The sequence below is a fragment of the Rhipicephalus microplus genome, chromosome 5 (assembly GCF_043290135.1).
Source record: "Rhipicephalus microplus isolate Deutch F79 chromosome 5, USDA_Rmic, whole genome shotgun sequence".
NCBI lineage: Eukaryota > Metazoa > Arthropoda > Arachnida > Ixodida > Ixodidae > Rhipicephalus > Rhipicephalus microplus.
In genome coordinates, this window is record NC_134704.1 from 54966755 (window position 1) to 54992742 (window position 25988).

General features: G+C 49.3%; 1 protein-coding gene across 5 annotated transcripts in view; it reads left to right on the forward strand.

Annotated features, from left to right (window-relative positions):
* Nucleotides 1-25988, forward strand: part of LOC119174527 (endothelial transcription factor GATA-2) — a 306263-nt gene that overhangs the window by 224230 nt on the left and 56045 nt on the right. For 3 of the 5 annotated variants that reach the window (XM_037425472.2, XM_075895496.1, XM_037425471.2), the window contains exon 3: nt 24024-24626. In XM_037425472.2, the coding sequence (XP_037281369.1) occupies nt 24024-24626 (603 nt within the window). Of the gene's footprint in view, nt 1-24023; nt 24627-25488; nt 25648-25988 lie in introns of all 5 variants that reach the window. The other 2 variants (XM_037425473.2, XM_075895497.1) reach the window with 2 other exon arrangements.

A 25988-nucleotide genomic window follows, 5' to 3' on the forward strand; every position in this document is an offset into this window, starting at 1 on the left:
GCGAGCATCTTAAGCGCAAGCGAAGCATTGACGACTTCTCTGCTTGGCTGTAAATGCTTGTGACGTATTGCACCTTCGTGCTTAGAGTTGACCTACCACGCGTACTTCCCTCGATGACAATTACTGGCTCTACTTGAACCCTTACGGAAATGCCATACATGGCCCTTATATGGGTTATATGTGGCCACATATAAGCATATATGTCAGCGTATGTGGCAACATATAAGCATATATGTCAGTATATGTGGCCACATATAAACATATGTGTCAGCATATGTGGCTTCGATTTACCATATATGGATGTATATCTGGCGGAGTCGGTTCATGTATGGGGTTATATGCAGCCATATATGACACGGTTGGCCCATCTAAAGAGTCAAATCGGGCCTTAATAACCCAATTAACGTATACGCCACAACGAGGCACAATGGCTCTCTTTATTACGGATCAATATATTACGTCCATATAAAGGCAGTAAGTTACGAAGTGAGAACGACACAGAGCCCCTCACGGCGTGTCACGAGGACACCCACACGGGTGTGCACGCACTCTCTGTCGACGCTCGCGGCCTTCTGTAGTGTCCACCGCTAACCTTCACACGGTCCCTTTCTCCTTTCTTCGGGCTTTTCAGCTGGCTGCTCGTACCTGTTGACTTACACACGATGTGGCTATTGCTGGATTGTGCAGAGCCTGCTGAGACTGTACACTTCAAGAAAAACAAACAAACAAAAACAACGAGTAAGCGTGATTCCCCTCGGATAATAATGACTTGCCGCGTACATGACTTTCTTCAAAGAGGCACGTCAACTCCCTTGGGGGTCACATGACTCTCCGAAAAACTCCAAAGAGCGTTGACGTGCCTCTTTAAAATCAAGCCAGGAACTCTCCGAAAGGAGTCAAATGACTCCCTTTTTTCCTAAGGGTGTACTATAAAACACTATAGTTATTGCGCAGTTTCAGACTTAGGAATACAGTTTGTCGTTGGAGTTTCAGCGCTTTGACCAGTTGAGATAACATTGCCTTACATATATAATATAATATATTATAATATGATTAAATATAATATAATAGAATAGATTTGTGCGTAAAACCTCGTACTGCTCTTCTTGAGTGTCTATTCAGACGGGTATCACGCAAATAGATTTTTACATCGCGGCGGGATATGCGCAGCGTAACAAAGGACGCTTCGACGCCGCGACACGTCGGTATACGTTACATGTGGCTGCCATCCACGAAGCTCGAGAAAACAATGCCGTTCAGTATTCGTGTTGGCACCTTGTTTCATTCGAGTGGAGTTGGCACATGCCGAAAGTGCTAACAACCGCGATGTCTTACAGCATCAAATACCTCCCCCCTCCCCCCTCGTCACAAGGACACCCATATGATTTTGCACGCGCTCTTGTCGATGCTCGCGGCGATCCATTGATAATAGCAGCACGATACCCAAATAGGCACCCCCTCGAGGCTTGTACGTATACGGCGAGTTTCGGTCGTGCGTTTGATTTTGGTCAAGCGCAATTTCGCGACTCGAAACACCGGCGTTAGGTGGAATTGTATGATCTCCAAAGGCAGCTGGTCTACTCGCGCACAAAAGGCTTCGAAGGAGCGGCGGCACTTAAGCGCATGTCGTATAAAAATTAATGCAAACAGTCTGTACATTCACTGGCAAGCTCCTTAATAACGTGGCGCTTTCTTCCTTAACTTGCGCAGTGACGTAGCACTACGGCTTTCACGAATCATCGTTAGACGTATCGTTTCCACCGTGCAATATCTAGTTCAATGCGCCATAAAAGTCGCACATTAGCCTGTTTGTATTGCCCACATATAGGAAACGGATGACGGCCTAGAGGTGACCCACGTATTCGTAATGGCATCAATCGTCCTCGAGCTTCTACGAATGCGTAAATAAGTGGACATTACATAACATTTATACGCTTAGCTCTGTAGACCACCGAAACGAACATTTCGGAACAACATTTGGAGACTTTGTGCCCCGAACTGCCGAACAATTATTTCCTGACTATACCGGAGACGCGTGCTCGTACGCCACATTACGGGCAGGTAAACTTCCCCAAGGAAGGACCATAGCCGTCGTTGCGGACATCCGCTGGCGAACGTCGTGCACCTCTCCTTCTCTCCCTCTCTCTCTCTCTAACACACACACGTGTTTCCTCTCCTCCCCGGTGGGGGAAGGTAAGAGAGGTTCGCAGCGAGCTTGGGCGCCCGCCGACACGCGCGTTTCTTCGGACAACAGCGCGGTCACGCGTGACCGCTTTGAGTGGCCTTTTGTTTTCCACCTGGCCAGAGGCATTTCTGATGCAAATGCGGGCCACGCCGATGGCCCATGTGCGTTCGCGCACCGCAGGCAGCGTGTGTATGTGTGTGCGCCTGTGCCTGCACGAGCTTTGGTTGCGCGGTTTGAGCGGGTCCCGTCGGGGAACCACCGCCGCTGCGCTCGTGGCAGGCGACCGACGTGGTCCGAGTGACGCAGTGCTCTACGGTGCGGCCACCGCAGACAAAAGACTCAGCGGCGCCGCCGCAATGGCCGTGGCATTCGCCAAACAACGCTGTATTCTTGTCTGCTTCCAGGGAGCATGCACTGCATACCACCGCGCTGCTGTCCCTCCCGTCTCTTCCTTCCTCCATCCTCCTCCTCCCGCTCTTCCCACTAGCCTCCACAACGCGTTTGCAAGCGATGGCTTCCCTTCCCCTCCCGGTCAGATGAAAAAAAAATGTTCAGATGTTAAAGGGAACAATGAAATCAGCAAAACGGAGGGCAGCAGAATTGTTGAGGGTCTCTGAACTCAAACGCCGCTGCCACGGCTTTCTGCACGTGCTTAGGCGATGCGTATGATTCTAACTGCATAGTAATCACTATAAAAAAAAAAGACGATTCGTCAAGCAAGTGGACTAGAAATATTGATGCATACCGCAGGGTCGTTGCCCATTGGAAAGTTTTAAAAGACCGAAAATGTTTTGTTTTTTTTTGTTAGTATTGCGACTTCCCAGAGGCGTTGTTGCCCGCCTACATGCCAAGTTAACCTATTTCTACGTAGTTGCCTGAACACGAGCTGCTGAAAAAAGGGTGATTTTTTTTTTCATAACAACTATAGGAAATGTCCGTTTCGTTAAAAGCCGTGGCCTAATTTTACTGGACAGTTATGGGGGCACTGAGGAATGCGAACGTCATGGTTCTGCGCTCATATTTCTCCAGGAGATAAAAGAAAAAAAAGAAAATAAACATATGGCCGCGACCCAGCACTATATAGTCGCACTGGATACAGCTGCTTCCGTTGCTGTATCCACGCTCTGTCATGCAGGACGTTAGGTACTTTGGGAGGTCCGAAAGAAAAACGAGCATCCCGAATCGTTGACCGGCCTATATGGATGGAAGAGCAGTGCTCGAAATGGCTCTTTTCTCCGCACATCTATCTACTCGTGCCCCCCTTTCTTTTTTCTGACGTCTATCATCTTTCTATTATGTGTGCATTCTTCTCTGCGAATTAATACAACCAAGGATGTTCCGTCGGAAGCAAATGGCCTCTTTTCTTCTCATTCATTTCTTATTACCACTTTTCCACAAGACTTTTTCATGCGTAATATAGATATCTCGTCCTCAAATTAGCATGAAATTAGCACTTTATGGTAATTAGCATTTCATGTTAGAGTGGTTAAAAATATTTCAAACTCGTCCAGAAGTGGCACTTATCAGTAGACAAGGCGACCAGTCAGAGGAAAGTATAACTTACAAAACACAATATTTTAAATCAGCCCTAGCATCGGATTGAGTTTCAATTAATACAATGTCCTTGCTATAACAGCCAATGACCAGCATCGAACATGAGTCCTCATTTACCCAACACTCGATTAAGGTGAGCCAAAATTATTCAGCGCTGGCAATGGGAGAATGAATACGATAGTGGAATTCCGACTCCAATTATCGTTATTGGACATGATTACATCCCGGTATACAGAGGCAGGCGCAAGTAGTCTATAGGGAGACATGCTCTAAATAGCTTCATTAATTCGGCCCCAGATACTCGCGACGTTAAGTCCTTGAAGATGCGAAGAGCCTACACTTCAATCGCGCATAGCCGCGTTCGGCTGTATACAACTATAGCTTCTGTATAGACCGCCGTCATGGATGCGGCGAGGACGCCACGAGCTTGGCGGGGTCCTCGCGAGGCGAAGACGCCGCTTCCCTGCGAGGCGACCGGGTCTGCGGCATGAAAGACAGCGCGATCGCTATCTCGTCCGGGAGGGCTTAATATACATTCGCCGCATTTACCTCCACCGCCGGTGGGGACGCGTCCGCTCTCGGGGAGAGGCTTCGGCGTGGTGGCGCTCTTGCGCTGCTGCCCGCGTCGACGCTGCTTCGTGCAATGTTGGCCCCCGCTGTTGTTGCCTCATGCAGTGCGCGCGAACGGCACCCTTTTAAGTTCACGGAAGCGACTCCCAGGTGCTGCCCGCTGATGCGCGGGATGGTGCGCCGAACGGCTATAGCCCGGCAACTCCACTCCGCGTGACGCGATTTTGCACGGAGATTTAGCATTTGCGCAGCTGGCGCGTCGAATAGACGTCCGCTCTCGTTTTGTACCGACACTCGCGCAGCAGTTATAGACCCATTCCATGTTTGTAAACACAGGTAGGCCGACGTCGACATTATGAGTAAAATTGTAGCGACGTCCGCACGTAACTTCCGCCATAAGCGCTGAGGGCTACGATGTGCGCTGTTGCGCCTTTGGGTAGCGTGGTGCGGACTCGGGCCATCCGAGTCCCCGGAGAGGACGAGTAGAGAAGCCGGAGAAGGAGAAAAAAATGTTTATATATAGTATTTACATGGTAGCGTGGTACAACATGAAAAGAGAATCACCCACGAGCGCCTCTGCGCTAGCGTTTTTATACATCGTCCGCCTTCCCAAGATCCCTTGCAAAGAAAATTTATGCGCAGGATACTCCAATGAGATCGTCGTCTTCCTCTCCGTCCCCGAAGAGGGAAAGCCAAACACCGCCTCCCTCTGAACCTAGGAAAGGGGCAAGACATGCCCAGTTCGCTGTTTGGTGAGGGAGACCCCACGCGCCAGCGTGGCACCACAGTGAGATGACGTGGAATCCCATGCGCAAAGTCGCTCCCTGATGCAGCCAGGTTGACTCAAGCAAGGCAGAATACCCCGTACAGCTGCTGGGTCGACGCTGCTTCGGAGTGTTGCTCTCGGCGGCTGACAAAAGCTTGGCCAACGACTTTTGTGTCAAGAGGAGCCGGCGACGTGGTTTTTCCAGATTGTCCGCGTCCGTCGCCGTCCCGGTGCAGGGTTGACTCATCAACAGCTGCCAGGTGCCAGCAGGCCGCGAAGACCACGTGGAACTTGGGCGAGGCACAACAGCGCCAACGAGGAAATCTAAGTTGTGCGACGCGACTCAGATCCAACCGCGCCGCAGTTTGTCGGCATACCGTTGTTGTTGTTGTTGTTGTTGTTGTTGTTGTTGTTTTCTCGTTGCTTGACTGAAAACACCACATGCACCATTGAAAACCCAGGCAGAGCGTATTTTGCCTACCAAGACAGCGCCACCGCATTTTCGTGATGCAAGTCCGGTGGAATTTCTCTATATGAAACCGTTTCAGTTTCGTTTCCATGGGCTTCTGCAGACTCGGGCAGTTGCGTGGAGGAGTGACATAAAATTACCGCGATTGCGACACGTGACACGGAACGTATAGACAGAAAGTTGTGACGTCAGGGAGCGTGCTCATGGCGTCACAAAGCGTGTAACGAATCCCACTGAAGGCTTTAACGCCAGCTGAGAACAGAAAAAAAAAATAGAACAGACGAATGATAACTGCTTCAAGCCGAAACCTTCTAAGTTTAGCGTATGCGTTACAGCTTGCCAAATTCTGTTGGAACGACACAGAACAAAACGAGAAGCTTACCAGCATCTTGAACAAAGCTTCTGTCGGTTGCGTCATTTCTATGTCGCTCACCCGTCATGCCATGTACCTGACGACGAGACCTGCGAGGGAATTATAAGCAAATAGACGATGTTCACGGCTCATTCGATTACCTACGCTTCAACTTCACCTCACGAAAGTCAAACGCGCTTCCAATGTATTTTCTCAGCAGTGAGCCACTAGTTCCAATACACATGTTTCTATAGGCAATACATAAAAAGTTTACTACACACACAGCAAACCGATGGCGGAAACACGCGACTCAACAGCCGCTCTGAAAACAATCAGAAAGAATGAAGAGAGAGAGAGAGATGAGAGATTCTTTCGCGGTAAAGGCCCACTCCTTATCTGGCCGTGCCATCATGCATATCAGTGATGAGCGCCGCTTCCCCTCGACCACGGCTTAGCAGCGGTGGTGTTCCAGCCCGTGTCAGAGCGTGTAAGTGGGAGATTGAGAAGGGAAGAGGGGGAGCCGAGGGAAGGTGAGGGAGAGCTGGCGAAAACAGCGAACTCCTTGGCAGCGAGGCTCGCATAGAAGCAACAAGAAAGCAAGGATGACTATGCCGCAGTTTCGGGGGGCAGCCTGCTGCATCTGCTGGCGCGAGCCGCGGTTCGACACCCCCCCTCCCTCCGTGACTCGCGGTCTGCCCGTTTTCCCGACGCGCTCCGGCTAATTGGCCTCGAGCTCCGAGGCGCTGGCCATGCGTGCAGAGAGCATAAACACGCGCGTGTTCCTTCTAACCAGGTTTACACTGGCCTGATTCAATATTCGAACCCTCATTCTCCACCCTAACACCCGTCCGTCCCGTCTTCTTCTCACCGGTTCCAACATCTCTATTCTTTATTTTCTGTCGCAATTATGATTACCTTTTTCTTCTTCCTCCTAACAAAGTAATAACGCTTAACAAGCAAAAAAGACCTTCCCGGCAGATCATGCGGTTTATACGCTTGGTTGGCTGCTTCCTTTTCTTTCTATTATTATGTTCATTATACGTCGTTTGTTCCCCCCCCCCCTGTTTCTAGAGTGAGTGATCTCTTGCGCATAGTGAGCGACCGGAGAAATCGCAGCATCTCGGCGTTGCCTTCGGCTTTCCCATTGCGTCATCCGCATGGGCGATTCGCCGGTGATGCTGTTGCTTAGCGGGAAAAACTATATACGTAAGGTATGCGCGTTTACGCGAATGAAGAGACACATACGTTTGCATCATTGAATATTTCGTCCGTGCAACTGTCGTATGCGTCCAATTCCGTGGCATCATATTTGGAAATGTTCAAGGCTTAAAGAAGGTTATTGGTGATATACATTTCAGAGTATATAACGATACACGCAGCTTTCCTGAATTTAGTGCCTTGATTCCAGCACCGCTGAGCAGCACGAAAGGGACACGCTCCTTAACGATTACCAGAGTAATTCGCATTAGCTAATTAATGAATGAAATAATTGACTAAGCAGCTCACAAAACACATATCGCACAAATAAAGATGCAAACACAAACGCTCGTCATGTGTGCAGAGCGTGTATTTTGTGCGTGGTTTCATTAATACCGTGCCTTACGAATTAGCCAGTCCATGCATATAAAATCAATAAATAAACATTTATTGTTTATTTAACTAATTAAATAGTCCAGTCCTTTGTATCACACTTATACGCACCCGCGAGAAAGTGGGTAATCACAAATCATCATTATCAGTTGATGCAGTTGCGATGACACTCAGGGTAAAAATAAGAGCGTTGATAAAAAAAAAAGAAAGCTCGACATGTATGGCAGATTGAAATGATATCCTCCGGGTGGGCGGGTTCCAAGGAATAAACAGGAGGCGCCTCGGCAAATTGCTATAGGCGGGACGCGTCTCTATACACGCTCTCATAGCGAAGACGGCAACAGCGCACGATATATTTATAGGTGCCGGGGCCGACGGGCTCTTCCAGCGCGGTGGCTTGACGCAGTTCATCCAGCGTGGTCTTTTGGCAGCGTTTCAAACTTGTGTGGCACGAAATACTCCCGAGAAGACTCCGAGAAATGGGTGGGTAGAGCTGGTGAAAAAAAATAAAGGTATCGAAAGGATCAGGTACAAAGAATGTGCTGTAAATGAAAACAGTGCTGCAGCTATCTGGCTCTGCCAGTCAGCCAGGTTTATATACACACACACTCTCGTGGAAGGGCGGCAATGATAACGTCGCGCTTGCATCAGATTCCGGGCATAGTAGCAAGCAAACGACGTCTGGTATGGATGCGAAACGGGCGAGTGGAGCAGACTATAGCACATCTAGACCAAAAGTATATGGCAACTGTACTGCAATGCACCCGTCGCTTCAATTTAGACGTTATCGCTAATCTGTTTTGCTCTGTAGTGGTTGGTATCATTCATTGAATTCACTCATTAGGCGACTTGTGTTTCGTTGTGTGTGGCCTTCTTTCGAAGTTATGAAAGGTCTACACACTAATGAGGGCACAATGACTCGCCAAGGCGTGGTCCATATGTTTCGCACAGCTGCAAAATTTCCACCAATGTTTACGCATAGAAATTGACTGAAACCACATTATCGAATATATAGTTGATTTCAGGTTGTATCCACATTTATACGACTCCATACAGCAGCCCCGCCGCGGTGGTCTAGTGGCTAAGGTACTCGGCTGCTGACCCGCAGGTCGCGGGTTCAAATCCCGGCTGCGGCGGCTGCATTTCCGATGGAGGCGGAAATGTTGTAGGCCCGTGTGCTCAGATTTGGGCGCACGTTAAAGAACCTTAGGTGGTCGAAATTTACGGAGTCCTCCACTACGGCGTCTCTCATAATCATGTGGTGGTTTTGGGACGTTAAACCCCACAAATCAATCAATCAATGACTCCATACAGCAAAATAAAACAGTGAAGTAGAGAAAGAGCAAAGTTTTCTTACAGAGTTTCCTCGCGGCAGGCTTTTCACCGTATGGTGGCAAATGTTTCGGGCGACACGCTTATATGCTCCGTCCTTTCCGAATGAAGTGTCCGAGATATGAAGCAAGTATTCTTATGCACTCCCCTATGAAAAAACTGCCAAATTCTTTTCTTGCAATGGTATGCACGATTTTTTTCCCCTCCTTTCACGCGTGTTTGCGTTATAAAACGTGCAGACGTGCGCACAGCGTTCAAAACCGAGAAATGGTTGCAGAATCTCATAAAGCACGTATCGATTCTCCCGCCTGCTCTGAAAATAAGCTCGGTCTTCCTAGTGCTATAGGAACTCGGAAAGGGGCAGCTGCTTCGCGATGAAGTCTGGAAAGGAAAACGAAAGAAAATGATAAAAAGAACACCCGCAGTTTTTTTTTTTTCTTCTTCGTAATCAGTGCGCAGTATGAAGTAAATGGTTTTAAACGGAGAGGGAAATAGAAGGAGGAATACAGCTGAACGCTCCGAGCTGGCACAACGGTATGCTCGTAAGTATACCTACGTAAGAGTTTTATTGAAGGCGCGCACAGGTTAGCCTTCCTGCTTGGCACTTTGTAACCGCAGATTGAAATGCACTGGTGATTCGGGATTTGGATTCGTTCCACACGCGAAGCAACTCGTAGCGTCGTTTCTGCTCGATTGATTGATTTGTGGTGTTTAACGTCCCAAAACCACCATATGAGAGACGCCGTAGTGGAGGGCTCCGGAAATTTCGACCACCTGGGGTTCTTTAACGTGCACCCAAATCTGAGCACACGGGCCTTCAACATTTACGCCTCCATCGGAAATGCAACCGGGATTCGATCCCGCGACCTGCAGGTCAGCAGCCGAGTAGCTTAGCCACTAGACCAACCGCGGCGGGGCGTCGTTTCTACTGGTAGTAATGTCTTATCATATCAGTGAGATACGTTGCGAACACCGACACCTTAAGAGACTTCGGCAACACTGCACACTTTTTCGGGCACGGTATCCGTGTGCAGCTGTGAGGCGGCGAGTTTCCGCGTCGCCTCGGATCCGGTGGATGGTCACGTGCGTGAGGTGCTCCCTGCTCCGACCGCTTCCAAACCAAACACGTTTTATTTATTTATTTTTTTCGTTCACTTGAGGTGTGTGCGTCCCCCTTCCGTCCACCGTGCACCCTTCCCGTGCCGTACAGTCCCGCAGCAGCAGCAGCAAGCGATGGACGGCGGTTTGCGGCGGTCGACTCGCCGCCGCCGTGACGCGCTAACGACCACCTGTCGGCCTGCGCCTCCACGTACGCGCTTGCGCGTTGGCGCGCCGCGCGTGCATATCGCCTTCGCCGCGAAGGGCTTTCTCTTCCCGTGATGTTCAGCCGATGCGGCCGCTGTGACGAAGACGAGCAAACCCCCCCCCCCCCCAAAAAAAAAAAAAAAATGAAGCGAGAAAAGTATAGAGGGTGCACTTCGGCCGAAGGCGAGAAAAAACGCTGCATGCTGATGCAGCCATTTTCTCTAAATATTTGAGCGCTGGTATCCTCGCAGTCGCCCTCAATGTGGCGACCTGCAGTTCGTTTTTCTAACGTCGAACGACTGGTGCGATTCAAAGCCGCCTATATACAAAGGATCTGCGTTACCCACCCAGCAACGTTGACCATCGAAACAAGAATGAGTGACCGTCCGATCTGCACCTATTTCTCAAGACGAACGCCTTAGCCTACCTCACCAAAACACGAAACATTGCCATCGGAGGCGTCAGCAGAAGGGATGCAAAAGGGTCACGCGATGACGTCAACGTATGACGTCGTCATGGCGAAACAGATCACCGAAATTTGTGACGTCTCATTATGAAGTCATTCCATAACATCACCAGTTGGGCAGCAAACCATCTTTTTTTCTTTCATGCGCAAATTACTTGGATATTTTGACTGAAAATGATTATAAATATGAAATTGACAGCTGGGTTAACGTTAGTTGAGACACCATGCGTTGACGCTTTATGTATATATAAGAAGTGCTTGTGACTTCGTCTATGAGCTCTTCAGTGACATCTCAGCAGCGTATGCGTGTATACAGACTGTCTCCTCCTTTGCATTTTTTTTCTCCTCTTCTCGCGTCCTCTTCGACGCTTGTTGTGTGTCAGTAGAGAAGCGGTTTCCAAACAATGGGAGGACCTACTCTTGCGTTCTCGTTTATAGCTCGGCCACCACGCCGATTGTTTTCTGTCACGGGAAGCGGCGGCCAAAGATAGCCCCGCGGCACAGTAATAATGGCGGCAGCGGCCGTCCGGCTAATACTAACAAGACACACACCTACGAACGGGCGTGAGAGCGGGCCGGCGTCTTTTTTTCTGATGCAAATTCCGCCGACGTAGCGTCCACCGAGAGGGGAGGAACCCCCGCAATTAGCTCGCCAAGCAGGACCCGGTCGGCCGGCCGGCCGGAGTGTCACTGTGTGCAGCCGACGTCCCGGCATATTGCGGGATGGATGGTGGACGGCCGAAAACGTCCCTCGGCCGCGAGATAGGTCGACCGTGCGATGGTTGTGTCGCTGGTGCTCCGGCAACGCGCGCACCTTCAACCGTTTTTCTTCCACTTAGGGCATGGCTACGAGACTGTAGCGTATTTACGTTAAAAGCGTGGTTACGTTAATGTAACCACACCAGCGCGTCATTAAGGAAACATTAAAGTAGAACATTAGATCAGTTGGACACACCTTAAAAACAAGCATTGAAGCCGAGTACGGTTTATTGGACAATACTTGTGTGTTCTAACTCTAGTAGGGTCCAAGCAAGAAATGCTTTTCGGGGAGGGGGGCAAGGAGTACTCATAATTAATATATGTTCGTGTGTGCATTTTCATATGTGTCTCTATATAATATGCACATTCAATTTAAAAATTGCCGGGAAAGTTTGCCCTCCCCTCCCCCCTTCCACCAACAACTATATTTATTTCATTGAACTGTAGATACAGATAATTTATTCTATCAGAATGTATTTCCATTAATTTCACTGTCAACGGCTAATTAATATTGGAGGAAGTGATTGTCAACATTTTATGTATGTCTAAAGTTTGCGCCTAATATTCAGCACGTGAACGTCGGGGTTACTAATTTCAGTCTTATTGCGAATTTTCGCAATAATGGTTCAATGAAACTTTTTTTAACTCTATCTGTTTACCATTGCGCCCCTAAGAGGGCGATGTAAGTCATATTTATCAATAAACGATTACACATACCGTAGCAGATGTCGTCAAAATCTGCAGCACCACGGCGGGCTCATATCACATAGAAGCGGCGTTCACCACGTTAAACGTCCACACTGTGTAATCTCGACTGCTATACGGAGGTAGCAACTATTTCAAAAAAAAATATGTATAAAAGAAATGCGAACGCATTCGTTGACTACAGTGACATTGGGATTTTCGAAAGCTTGTCTGGACCCCAATGATTGATCCCACGGGGCGCTAGTGGCGGGATTCAAACACTCTCGAAATTTTTAAAATTTGCTTGTGCATTACATGGACACATACAGCTCGAACATGCATACAACATACCTCCCCCCCCCCTCCCAAGCCTCAACGAAATTCTGTAATTTATTGAGGAGGGGGGGGGAGGAGATGGGGAGTAACTCTAATTCACTTTTTACCCTTTCCCAACCTGACCTAATCAAATCATACTCCACTATGGCTTACGTTTTGTAGTGCACGCTAAAGAAACTTACGTCTTCTCATTTCTTCATAGATTGTCACTGGGACACTGCACACGCCGTTTATAGTTAATATGCGCCCTCTGTAAATGCTCGCTCTAATGCCACTGTTTATATACTATATTTTTTCTTCGTGAAAGAGAGCAGGCTCCGCGCCCGGGGGCGCTGGAGTTTACTACGAAAGAACAGTGCACGAACCAGTGACAGGGTTCAGACCCGCGCGGAAAACAAGAGACGCTTCATTAATGCCCTCCCGAGCAGATTAGCTCCGAATGCCCCCCGTTCTGCAGTGGTCACTCCGAAAAGCAACAGCCTCTTTCGCACGCTCCCGAAGGCTTTAATTGCTGCCGACCAGACTGAACCCATCTGACGTCCTTTTCTCTCAAATATGGAGGAAGAAGAGGTAAAAGTGCACCCTTTGCGCTGCTAGAAGTTCGCTTTCCGACACACACACACATGCACGCACGTGAATACTGCAGCATATGTAAATACAGAAGGATGCGGGGTGTGGGAGGGTGTGACTTCCGTGTGGACAAAATGCAGAGAACCTTAACAGTCTAGGAGTCGCGGTGCTAACGCACAACCCAGCGTTCGAGCCTGGTTCGGTGGGCCGCGGACTGGTTCGCGGGGGGTGGGAGAGGGAGGTGGCTCCGTTCATGTCGGCTGTCTAATTGCTCTCTAATGCGCCCTGCCACCGGCTGGGCCACGCTCGCTCACTAGCATCAACCCCCGCATCGCGCTTGGATAAACGAAGGGTGAGGAGGTTCGAGGGGAGGGTATGTACAAAGTCCACTGCGGTGAACCAGCAGCAGCAGCAACAAGACGAGACCGAAACCCTGCCCCCTCCGTGCGGAGCAAACAACGCTTCTGGCTTGTGTCTCGAACCCCGCGACTGAACGCGCGTAGTACGAGACTGGCAGTTTCGCACTGCGACTGCCGGGGATGTGTGCATACACCAGTCTTGCTGCCTGCGGGCTGCATGCTTCCGCGTTAGAGGATCCGTGTGTCCCCCGTGGAAGCGCGCGCACGCAGCAGAAAGAAAAACCGGCGGGCTAACCACACTCCCCGAGGTTCGCATATCGCTTGCCCGAGAAGCTGTACAGAGTTGGGAAGTGGCGGGGGCTGTGCGTCAAGGAAGCTATAAGTTACCAAACTGCTGTCGGGGAAGCCTCGACTTAGCCTTAGCGATGTACCTGTAAAGTGAACAACTAGAGTCTCGGATCTTCTGTATATCATGCTGCATAGTTTCGAAATTCCGCGTGGAAATACCCACATCTGTATTTGATCCTCCTTCTCCACCTACTTCATTTTTTTAGTCTCTCCCATAACCTTTTCTTCAAGGCAGTGGTTAACATCCCCGCCTGGTATTCTACTTGTCTATCTTATATAGATGTGGAATAGTGGAGAGGCATTAAAAGAGTATGTTAGATTACATTGAATTAGTAAATTACTAATTCTGAAACACTGTAAGCGTAATTTTTGCTCCGAGCAATGCCCTTTGGAAGTAACGCATGGACAAAATCTCTAACGGGCGTTTGAACCTCCCTACAACGTAGTTCATTAGGACGTTAATGGATTTCGTAAGCGTCTGTTCGGGATGAGCACGAATTAGATTGCATTGGAAAAGAGCCACGTACTCAGCGTAAAGGCCTTTGAGTTCGTTGCCCCAGAAAGAAAGGTAATACTTCGCGGGTTAGAAAATAATTTGAGGTTTGTGACGTAGTGATTGTGCTTTGAGATTAATGTAACAAAAACCAAACGTCTACCTTTTTTTATTTAATTACGAATTCGACGACGTAAAGCAAGTGCCAATACAGTCCTGAAAAGAAAATGTGTTACATAAATTGGCTACCCAACTACCTCACGAATCTGACCAGCTCATTTTAAATGCTATGGTTTGCTTGAAATGGATAATATATCCAGAAAAGACGCCTCCCGAGGCTTCAAACTCCACCATTTGCTTGTCGTTACGGCAATAAGGATGGCGTAGTAAATTAGGGATGATACAGAAGCTACCGTTTTCTAATAAACGTTTCCGTTGCATTACTGAGAAGGGAAAGAAAAATTCACGAAGCCGCATGCATTGACCAAAGTAAACGCTTAGTCGTACGTTTAACGTACGTATACACTTCAGCTCACGGAGACGTCCGGGCCATTCTATATGGGCCTGCTGCGTGAAGTAATAAATGACCGCCATTTTAAAGAAGAGCGCGTCGAAGGTGTGCCAAAACAACCGTTCGTCTTCACTCAATGTGGACTCACCACCTCGCACCGTGCGTTTACTTTTTTATATATTTTCTTGTTTGCGGATTCGGTCGAATGCCTCTTACGCATCGCGCGCCTTTGCTTATCATCACTCCGGAAACCCACACGGAACCGCTCAACGTGGGAACATTCCTCAATGATTCATTTCAACCACCAGGTGCGCATTTTTTCTTTTCTTTTTACAACCGCTAGCGTAACACACCTACCGCGATGCGCACCTGTAGAGTATCTTCTGTATTATGCCTTCAAGTGCAACGGCATATGTCGTGAAAGAAACACGTCTTCACTAACAAGCACTGCGGCATAGAATTTTTTTTTCTCTAGCGAAGCCCATTTAGTATACCGTACTTCGTGTTGATGTATCCGGTGAGAATACTTGGCAAGTTGAAGGTGCGACTCCTGTGGTCGTGGCACATCCACCAATGCGGCAGGTCTTGCAACCGAGTTGGCCAACACGCCGCGTGTGGCGTCTCGACCGACGACTCTGTGTGTAAGAGTCATTGTTCAGCCCTTAGCAGCTCTGGTCAGAAAGCAAGACCGCGAAGGAAAAAAAAAAGAATGGATGTGTGAACGGAATACTAATGGTTTTCCGACCCGCCTGCAAAGAAAGACGCGGCGAGGAGGGTTTTTTTTTTTTTTGGCGGGAACGATAGATAGGCGCACGACCGTATGTGTGTCACGCCAGAATTTTATGTATTGCTTGAGCGCCGTTTCAACCAACTTAACTTTATACTCCATGTCAGTTCGACAAAACGGTTTCGGCATTCCTCGCCTTTTACTTTTCTCTTGACTTAGCACATTTTCTTTCTGAGAATTTGACAACCGTAGTAGCATTTTATAAATTTGCCATTAGCTCTGCGCAGCATACATGCGGGGCATACAGAGACAGGACTGCGCCTTGCATTTCGAAAAAAAAAAAACAATGTAAGAAGGTGGGAATGCGAGGTGCATTAATCTAGTGACATCCGGGAGGTTGGAAAAGCCGAAGGCCGGTCGCGACGCCAGGTAAACAAGGAAGGCCGGGCGTGCTGTGGTAATGTTTAGAATGGTAACGAAAAAAAAATATTGAAAGTGTTCGCTGCATGTGTAAGCATTCATAGTATTTCTTTTATATTCACTCTTTCTTGTTTGTTTATTTGTTTGTGTGAACACGATGCATCTTTTATTGTGCTCCCATTTGAACAAATTTACTGAGCGAACCCTGCGTAATCTACTGAGGAGTCGTCCTGCGAGCATTCAAAAGGGTCTGTCGAGTTTCCGGACTACATGTGTGAGAATCGAGTTAGAGAGTGTACAGTGATCTATATTCGAGTTTGTGCTTCGCATAACTCCTAACGTTTACAACTCGAATGTGACAGGATGCCGAATCGAAAGAAAGGCGTATGTAGACAAAGTTCGAGAAAGAAAGAAAAAGCACGCAATCCATTAAAAGCAAACCTGACAAGCACAAACAAATGTGGTGGCGGTGATATATTATTTTAGTAAAATTTGTTGTTGTTGTTTTTGGGCTATTTGTTGCAGGTTTCAAAAAAATTAGACGACGCAACCACGCTCTTTCGTTTTCCTTTTTCTTCCACGACGGTTTCCATTGTCTAATTTTCGTAATGTGTTATACAGCTCTTACCGTGTGTTGCCCTACAGAAGACATTAAAAACAAGCAAGCAAGACAAAATAATAAATATAAGCACCTCATTTATTGCATGGAATTATTTAATAATGTTCACCTGCAGCGGATACCTGATATTAACCGAAAGTGGCCAACAAAATAGTAGCAAACAGTGACCAATGCAGAACCCTTTTCTTTTATCTCCTGATAACGCGAATGTTAGCCAGTGTTAGACATCACGCATCACAAGCCTCCGCTTAGCGAACACTAGCATAAGCCAGAGAGAGCCAATGTTAGTCAGGGCTGGTCGCACGCGATTGAATGCAGTAAACTCAATCGGGGGGCCATTTCTCTTATACATCGTGTAGAGCTGGAAGTCGGGCTATTTGGTATTGAATCGAATGCATGCGACTACTGAAAATAAAGCAGGCACAAAGAAAGATGCGCACAGGGCGATCGCTTAACGATTGTCCTCCGTGAATATTTCTCGGAACCTGCCCTATTTTCGTTGGTAGTCATTATCGGACATCGTCACACCCCCTTTGAAAAAAATGGGTGGTACAGAAGTCCGGAAAGACAGTCATTGCATACAATATCTCAAAGGACGGGTGAAGTATTGGTCGGGTGGCCAGCAGTATTTCTGGTTTATACGCGTACTGCACGAGTAAAGCTCGAGCTATAAACTATCTCCAGCAAGCCCAGAGTGGAGCTTGCAGGTTTCACGTCCCGTCACCGTTCACGCACGCCGCGCCAATGGTGTTCCTGTCCGCTTCGGTGGTCCCGCGGAACGTGCCGCACCGTCCGCGCGTCGACGGCGGGAAGTGGTGGGCATCATTCAGACCGGAGGTCAACCCCTCCCCGAAAACACAAAAAAACACCCTTTTATTTTATTATTTAACGCTCTTTTGCGTGTGGCTCCGCGGTCACAAGAGGCACGTGGTCGCCCACCTTGCGAGGGTCGCGGGTCACGCGCCGCAATCGGCCCGATTGGACGGCGGTGGACGCCGTCGCCGGCCATCGTCAACGACGGAGCTCACGTTCGGCGTGGGGGTCGGTTCATCGCCGGTTGGCCCACGCGCTCGCTGTACTCTTAAGCGTCGACGACGCGCGATAAATGGACGCCGGAAGAATCCTGCGCACGCACGAATCGCGCTCTCGATCCAAGCAGGTAGAGAAGACCCGATCGCGCCAGCACACGCTTGGAGGATGGCAGCCTTCTCTTGTAAGTCTCTTGAGACAAATAGCTGCGCGCCGCTTTTGTTTCAAGAGGTCCACGCAAGGCCCGGCCAGCCAGTCTTACATCTTTCGCGCTCTCTCTCTCTCTCGGTGCTTCGAAGGAAGTCTGGGGGGCCTACTACTTTGTGCGTGCGCCGTCGGCTCTTGGTATACGGTGGGGGAAATCCGAGTCCGAATTAGTATAGCCCAGCGCAGCCGTCGAAGCAAGGACGGGGACCGGGGAGAAACACTCCGCTGGCTCCGCGGTGACTGCAGCCGGAACGAGGTTGCGGATGCTCTTCTTGCCCCGCGCGCCCCGTCTTTCTCTCAGAACGCTCGTAGTGTATGACTTATGCGGCCGCGCCTACATAGTCGTGTAGTGCGAGACCAACACCCTCTAGAAATCCCTTTCCAGGTGGTGTTGGCGAGACGCGAAATGCCATTCCCACGATTCAGAAAAGGAGGGCTGCTGAGAGAGGAGGTCGTCCACAGCCTGGCACGTGCTTCAATGCCGCTTCAATGCCCGGGGGGTGACGTATACAATGGTAGGGACATGTGAACATCGCATCATATGGATGGACTTCAGACACTGTTTTAGATGGCATCTGTACGGAGGGCAAGCACTGAAGTACGCTTCTAATCAGGCATGAATCAACTAAAGAGTAGAGTTGTATAGCGTATATTATAGCTTTGAAACGTTGATACAGGTCTCTGTGGTCGTTGTGGCGATCAGCCTATAGCCCCATTCTGACGTGACACTTAGTGTTTTCATCAGAAGCGTATCGCGAGAAGCAGAACGTGCGTTCAACAATATTAATCGTGACACGAGAGCAATTTGAAAAGCAGAATAGTCTGCCATCAGTCTCTACTTGCTTGCCATATTAATGGTGTTCAAAGACAATTTAGCAAATGAGAGATCCACTCCGTGCTTTGTACGCGGGTATAAATGCTATGATATGCACCTGTATTATTGGTGAAAGTATATTGTACGACAGGCATATAAGCATTTGCTTAAGATGATCCCTTGATGCTATATACTAGACACAAATCTCTTAAACCTAGGAGCGTTGGCTGGACGTTCACTGTAATAAAGGATCGATTAACAACATGTAAGAGCGTTGGCGTCGACGTATCACTGATCAGTAGACGAGTGATGCGAACGAAATAATTAGTGGCTCGTATACCTAAAAAAAATTCGAGAGCTCTTTAGCTTCTTCTATAGGCATTCATTCAATGAACCACCAGGACTGCGGCACGCACGTTTCTCGTATTTTCGACGTATAACCACCACCATATATAACAGAAGCGGCGTGCGCACATTGAAACCTGCAAGAAAGAAGCCTTCTTTGTGCTCAACGTATGCAGTGATTGTGCCAGCCTCTTGAATCACCGGTACACATGACTTATGTCTGTGAGCCCTGAGAAGAATGTGAACAAAAAAAAAGTCACAGCATATCCACGGATTGAATGATGATGAGTGGGGCGAAGCGTCCGTCAATTCGTCCGTCTGTACAATTCGCGCGTCTATCCGTGCGCCCGTCCGTCCGTCCGTCCGTCCGTGTGTGTGTGTGTGTGTGTGTGTGTGTGTGTGTGTGTGTGTGTGTGTGTGTGTGTGTGTGTGTGTGTGTGTGTGTGTGTGTGTGTGTGTGTGTGTGTGTGTGTGTGTGTGTGTGTGTGTGTGTGTGTGTGTGTGTGTGTGTGTGTGTGTGTGTGTGTGTGTGTGTGTGTGTGTGTGTGTGTGTGTGTGTGTGTGTGTGTGTGTGTGTGTGTGTGTGTGTGTGTGTGTGTGTGTGTGTGTCTATGGGTCTGTTTATCTGTTCATCGGTCTGTTCATCCGCTCGTCCATACGCGCGTCCGTCCGTCCATCTAGTGAACACTTCAAGTACAGCCATCTCGCTTCTATTTATCATATATTCATCATATACAAGTAACGCCATCCAGCGGACAATCCAAGGACTAAACAAGAGTTTGTACCACATTTCTGCTGTCAGCGCTTTGTTAACAACGAGAGTGTGGTAACGACGCCGTGTTACGTTTTTCGTAACACGTAGACATGCGGATATGTGCCCGAGGGCGCGTATGTGCCATTGGTATGCGGGTATGTGCCACAGGTTGCGCAGTGCGACAACGGGGGACGCACGAGCCACGTCATAAGGATCTTCGCCTCTAAAAACGTTTATCACCATCGTTCGCTATTTGTTGAACAGCTTCCTCTAGGCAGCTACTTAACAGATACCAACGAAAAACAATGCAAGCAAAAAAGTTAATCTCATCGTCCGCCATTCGTTTGCATCAACTCGTAAAGACCATGCGCGTAGCTTTGATTTGTAAAGCATTCAAGTCGGGGTGATATGGACCAGCGTTTCCTTACTTCTGAGAGCACAGTCACGAGTACGGTCGGTCCTATTTCCACGGGAGCTTATGTGTACATCGCCATATTTAATCTCTTGACCCCTTGCAGAACACCCGTACTTTGGAGCTTCCAATTCGTTCGATCAGCTTGGAGAAACCGCTGCCAAAAAAACGCATCTCTTAGCGGCGTGATCAGTGTTTCTTGTTCGGGCGATGGCGTCCTTCCTGTCCGTCCCGCCGTACTGCTCTCAAAGGTTGGGTCACAATACGAAATGGATGAACTTGGCTGTATGACGGGCGCTATACAGCTTCGCGCAGAGGCTTCGCCAACGCGAGGACATTTTTCGGGCTCAATATTCTACTTCCTTTTCTTCTCCGAAAGAGGTCTCCCGTGGTGGGGCTTCTCTGAGCTAGCCTGAGTCTGACCGGAATGGCGATGCGTGCGACAAGCCGGCATGGCCTGCGCATTGGCCACCAGTTGTCCACCAGTTGACGCGACTTTACATCATGCACCGGGAGATTACACACACACACACACACACACACACACACACACACACACACACACACACACACACACACACACACACACACACACACACACACACATATATATATATATATATATATATATATATATATATATATATATATATATATATATATATATATATATATATATATATATATATATATATAGATGCTCATTAGAAAGCGGTCATTTCGTTTTTTTATTTCTTTCAGTTTCAGTTGTGCGATAATGCATTGCTTACTTGAGGAAGTGAAACGTGCCACAAAAACAAATAAATTAATAACAGATCTAAAGAAAGAGAGAAAGAAAGATAAAAACATTCCAATTGTGGTTTTGGCACATTATTAAAGTGTCTTGTCGTATTAAGCATAAGGCAGAGGAAGTAGTGTTGCGAAGAAAAAAAAACATTGCGTTAAGTGAACTCGCTTATTTTCTGTTAACTGTTCGTGTATAAGGCCGTAGACACCAGGGAGAGCGATCTCTTTCCTTCGAAAACAGAAACAAAACAACAATAACAAAACCGTCAGACCTGAGTGGTGTACGCTGGTGAATATTTTATACTTTATCTCCTTTTTTTTTTTTTCATCAACTTTCTCTTGTTGGCGAAATTTATAGCTAGACCTTCGCTGCTCGGTTGGTGCGGTCAACTGATGATCAAACATGGTCCTCTTCCATGGACTGCATGAATAAGCTGGCATGACAAATGTGGCTTAATAGATTCAATCAATCAATCAATTAGTCATTCAATTGTTTTATTCCACCCTGCTAGTGAGCATACGAGACGGCAACTGTATAGAGAGAATGTGCTGTACACAAACCCAATGTCTCTTCGTCGCCACCTAGCGGCGTGAAAGACGATGCTCCCGTTTTGAGACGTATACATATGCACGCCTAAAAGCGCCGCTTCGCATCTGTACAGAGCTGTGGGTTCAGATTATCTCCTATCTGCTGTCTTCCTGGCCAGCATCCTTATCTAACCACATTTCTCCGTTTCTTATCCCACGTGCCGCAACCAACTCCGCAAAAGCAACCTTTTTAAAAGTTTTTGTTTTTCATTCTGTTCAGTCTCTGCTTCTTCTTCATTTCCTGGCTTTTTTTTTTTCCCGGAGTTAGCCGTTGTTATACACACGCCCAGCAAGCCCGGGGGCAGCCGAGTTCCCGTCCCCGCGGCGTTATAGGCTTCTCGAATAATGGCCAATTGGACGCCGTAAATCTTGGGGCCAACTGTAGGCGCTGAAAACGTGCCTGCCATCGCAAAGCAGGCAGGCATGGCAGGCAACCTGGCAGCGCGGGTCCAACCGAGCCGGCGTTTTCAGTGCTCCTGACGTGTACGTACACACGTGCGCGGGTCTTGACGCAGACACACAGCTCGGCTTCTCTCTTTTTCATCTCCGTAGCACCATTTTCTTTTTTTTTTTGTGCGTGTGCGTGTTCCACGGTTGCGGTTCGACGGTCAGTTCCGGGCTCCTCCGATCGGTTCGACCTCAACATCTCGCGCCATCGTTGTTAGCGACCCCCCCCCCCCCCCCCCATCCTGCGTGCGATCGCAGGCGAATGGGCCGAGCTCTTGTTCATTTAACCTGACACCACATTAGCGGGTGCGGCCAAGGTGTATAGGAGGCATGATCGAGGTGATGACGGTGTGCGAAAAGGCCCAGTAGGTAAGGCAGTCCCTGGTCAAACATCGCTTGACTCGTAAATGATGCATTTGCGCCTTTGCGATGAGCTAAATGTTGCTTATCGATCGTACATAAAAACCGCTGGCGATCACCTGGTGGCAGGAGGGGAGGGGGGGGGGGCGTGTGCGTCCGTTCACCCCCCTCCCACCCGCCAAGTTATTTCTCAGTTTTGCATGTGAATGCACACGCACGCAGACATACAAACAAACATACAATAGTTGCGGTATTTTTTTTTGTCCTTCAATGCAAGCACACGAACGAACATAAATAACGGGTAAACGAACGCCCCCACCCCACCCACCTTCCACCAAAGAATAAGACACGCCGGCTACGCCTCTGACAGTAAGTGCTGAATATTAAATCCATAGTGTGTATGATCATAGCTTGCTATATGAACGTGTTTGTGATGCATGTATCAAGTGCTGATACCTGTATCAACACGAGAGATAAATTGAGAGAAATGGAAGAATTGAAAGGAAGGCAGGGTGCTTAACAAACTTCGTTTGCATACGAAATGAACGTCGTGTCCCGCGGTAGTGTCCAACGTTGTCAAACGGTTTAAGGACGTTTCTTCGTCAGGGTGAAGAGACAGCTTTTATGAAATCGTTTACGTTGGCGACGGGTATTCGCGCGCCTTCCATCTATATCAGAGTACACTTTAGTTTGAGTATATGCGAGATGCAGAGGGCACAGTATACAGTTGAAACAACGTAGCGCTGTTGCAAATGAGACTCAAGTCGTATGCAACAGTTCATCTGGCACAGGCTCGTTTCGGTAGCTGGCGTGTCAGCACCTATTTTGTTTTGCTTCCCCGATCGCCCCGAAAGGTGATAAGCCGACAGAAACACCGGTTACTCGAGTGCATTCCCGTACAACCGCGGCGGCGGTGGCATTGAGGAAGCCGATCTGGCGCACGGCCGAGTCACCCTAACAGTGATGGATCGGATGATTGCCGATGGTAATAGCAGTCGGCTGTCTCACCTCCGAGCAAATTGAAAACGCTTTCCCCACCGCTGACCTGCCTCGTGCAAACGCTAAGAGTCTATAACAAACAAGCTACCGCCGTGCGAATATGCATATTCACCCAGAGAAGTTTCGTTAAGCGTGGATTTGGTGGCTCGCGCAATTCTGACGGTAGGTAAAGGCTATAATGAAAGTACACTGACGTTGACGTGTGAACGGAACTAACACTTTGGCTTGTGCTTGATGTAATAGATCATGTAGGAAACACGCACACGATTTAGGACTCGCTGCTACGGGAACGTATAGCTATAGTTCAGACGTGGTGACCTGCCAAGAAAGCTTTATTTAACCCAGCTTTAGTCCCTGCTTCCCCAGGTGTTCGTATTCAACATACATTTTTCGTTGTGTGTGTGTGTGCACGCGCGCGCGCGCGCGCGCGCGCGCGTGTGTGTGTGTGTGTGTGTGTGTGTGTGTGTGTGTGTGTGTGTGTGTGTGTGTGTGTGTGTGTGTGTGTGTGTGTGTGTATAGCCGCTGGTTCAAGCATGAACTTGCATGTTAAGGCCGACATTCTGGCCTTTATTAGGACTGCCATACTGGAATTCAAAACATGCGCTCCTGTTGCTGTCACAGGCAGTTTGAAGGAAGCTTTACTTCTTGTCGATGATGCAACCACGTTACCTCCTTTTTCTATTTTTACTCGTGCCTTCTTTGATTCCCCTTTCCATTTCTTGTACATATCTATGGAGACGTATCCAAAGCAAAGGACAGTAAAGGCGGAACACTTCCATCATCCGTACTGTTCTTTCAATACTATTTGCACGCACGACTGCTCACACAAAAGGTCACTCTCCCCTTTTTTTGCTTTTACCCTCGCAGCTCGTGTGCCGAGCAGCCAGGTGTGCCGGCCGCACTTCCACAGTCCGCTGCACCCGTGGATCTCGGACACGGCCAAGGCAGCCGCTGCTGCGGCCATGGTGCCGCACCATGGTGCGGCCGCCTGGTGCTCCCCGTTCCCGCCGGCCAAGCCGCAGCCCAGTCCGCCCACGGCGCCCTCGCACTCTAGTCCGCACCTGTTCAGCTTCCCGCCCACGCCGCCCAAGGACGCCACGCCGGACCCGGCCGCGGCCGAGGCGCCGGGCTACGCCACGGCCGCCTCCGGAGGCTGCGGCGACGACCACAAGCCCGGCATGCTCACCTCCCTGGCGGTCTCGTCCTCCTGCGGCGGAGCGGGCAAGCGCGAAGGTAGCGGACCCTTCCCCGCATCCTCGCCCCCTTACCCCAACCCGTACGTGTCCCACCCGGGTGCCCCGCCGTCCGAACTGGCAGGCTACCACAGCTTCCACGCCGCACCCCTGCAGCTGGCCGCGGCTAGCGCGGTAGCCGTCAAGCAGCACTCGTCCTCTTCGTCCAACGCGCTTCAGGGACCCAACGGCTACGGCCAGCCCAACAAGCCGCGAACCAAGGGACGCTCCAGTGCCGGTAAGGTGAACGCCAGCTGCTACGCGGCACGGCCCGGCGAGCAATGACGATGCACGCACCGCACTTTGCCACCTCACACTACTAACAAGCCACTTCTGCTGCTGCTGCTGCCACTAACGCACCCTGCCAACGCCACAGGCAGACTCCCCGACAGCGACTCTGGCGCCGACCACGGACAGGGAGGGGCTCCCCGGTTTCTTCCCGTTACTACCCCTTCCACCATTCTTCTTGCTCGGTTCTTGTCAGACTGAGGCGAGGCCGAGAGATGGTTAGATCAGCACCTGGAGAAAAGCTTGCTGAGTCACATTAAATTGAGATTCTCGACTTGCTTTAGCTGTGGCCACGTTTCGCGGCACCTGTACCGACTCTTATTACTAAAGGCACGTCCGGTGTCGGCTCAGTGCTCAGCAGGCCCTTCCTGGACTCAATATTAGCAAGGTAATTAAATCCTTCATAGTCATGTTGCGTGCTAAAAGAGCATTTGTGCGACTTGAGCAAAAGCGCCTCAAGCGGGGGCCTGAACCAAATCCTAGGTTAACAACCGCTAGCTGTGATCTCCCAGTGATAGTGCTTGTCATCAATAGTCATCTTTAACGTCCCTGAAAACACAGACACGTGCACTAAGATTCCTTTGAGACTATGGAAAGACCAGACAGTCTCGATAAAGTTCTGGCAGTAAGAGTCTTTTAAAAGCTTCGTCCCCGTCTCAAGTCTGACCTAGAACCAGCTGCGTGCCCTGTTGTTTACTTCCCTGTACACTCTGTCCAATCTCCCGTGTTCTTCGTGTGGGCACCTCGAGGTGTGCGCAGATGTTGTCGCGGCCGCATCTCACCAGGAACCCGCGGTCGCTTGCCCCTCGCAGGCGCCAGCGGAGGCGGTAGCAGCTCGGGCAGCGGCGCGAGTTCTCGCCGAGAACTGTCGCTGCCCTTCGCGTCCCTCGACCAATCCACGGCGCCGTACTTCTGGAACGGCAGCCAGGCGCTCGCAGCGGGGCCGCGGTCTGACATCTCGGCGTTCGGAGGTGAGCGGCGACGCGCCGCGCCTCGACGACGTGACATAATAACATTGTGTGTGGTCCAGCTTACTAAGAGTATAAACTCGTCCGAGACCTAACAGACCAAGGGCCGAGATAGCGATGCCGCCTTGATGCAAGTACCACTCGTGAGTGACGATCTCACCTATAACCGGATTTCGCGATCAGTCAAGCTCAACAACCTGTTCGAGCCGTTTCGCTTCGGCTAAGCTACACATCACACCCAAATCTCGTTATAGCGTTTGGTTATGTCTATAATTATTGAAATTGCACGCTTGCTTCTTGCACAAGCAGAGGGTGCGCAAAACAACCTGTATGCTAAAGGTATA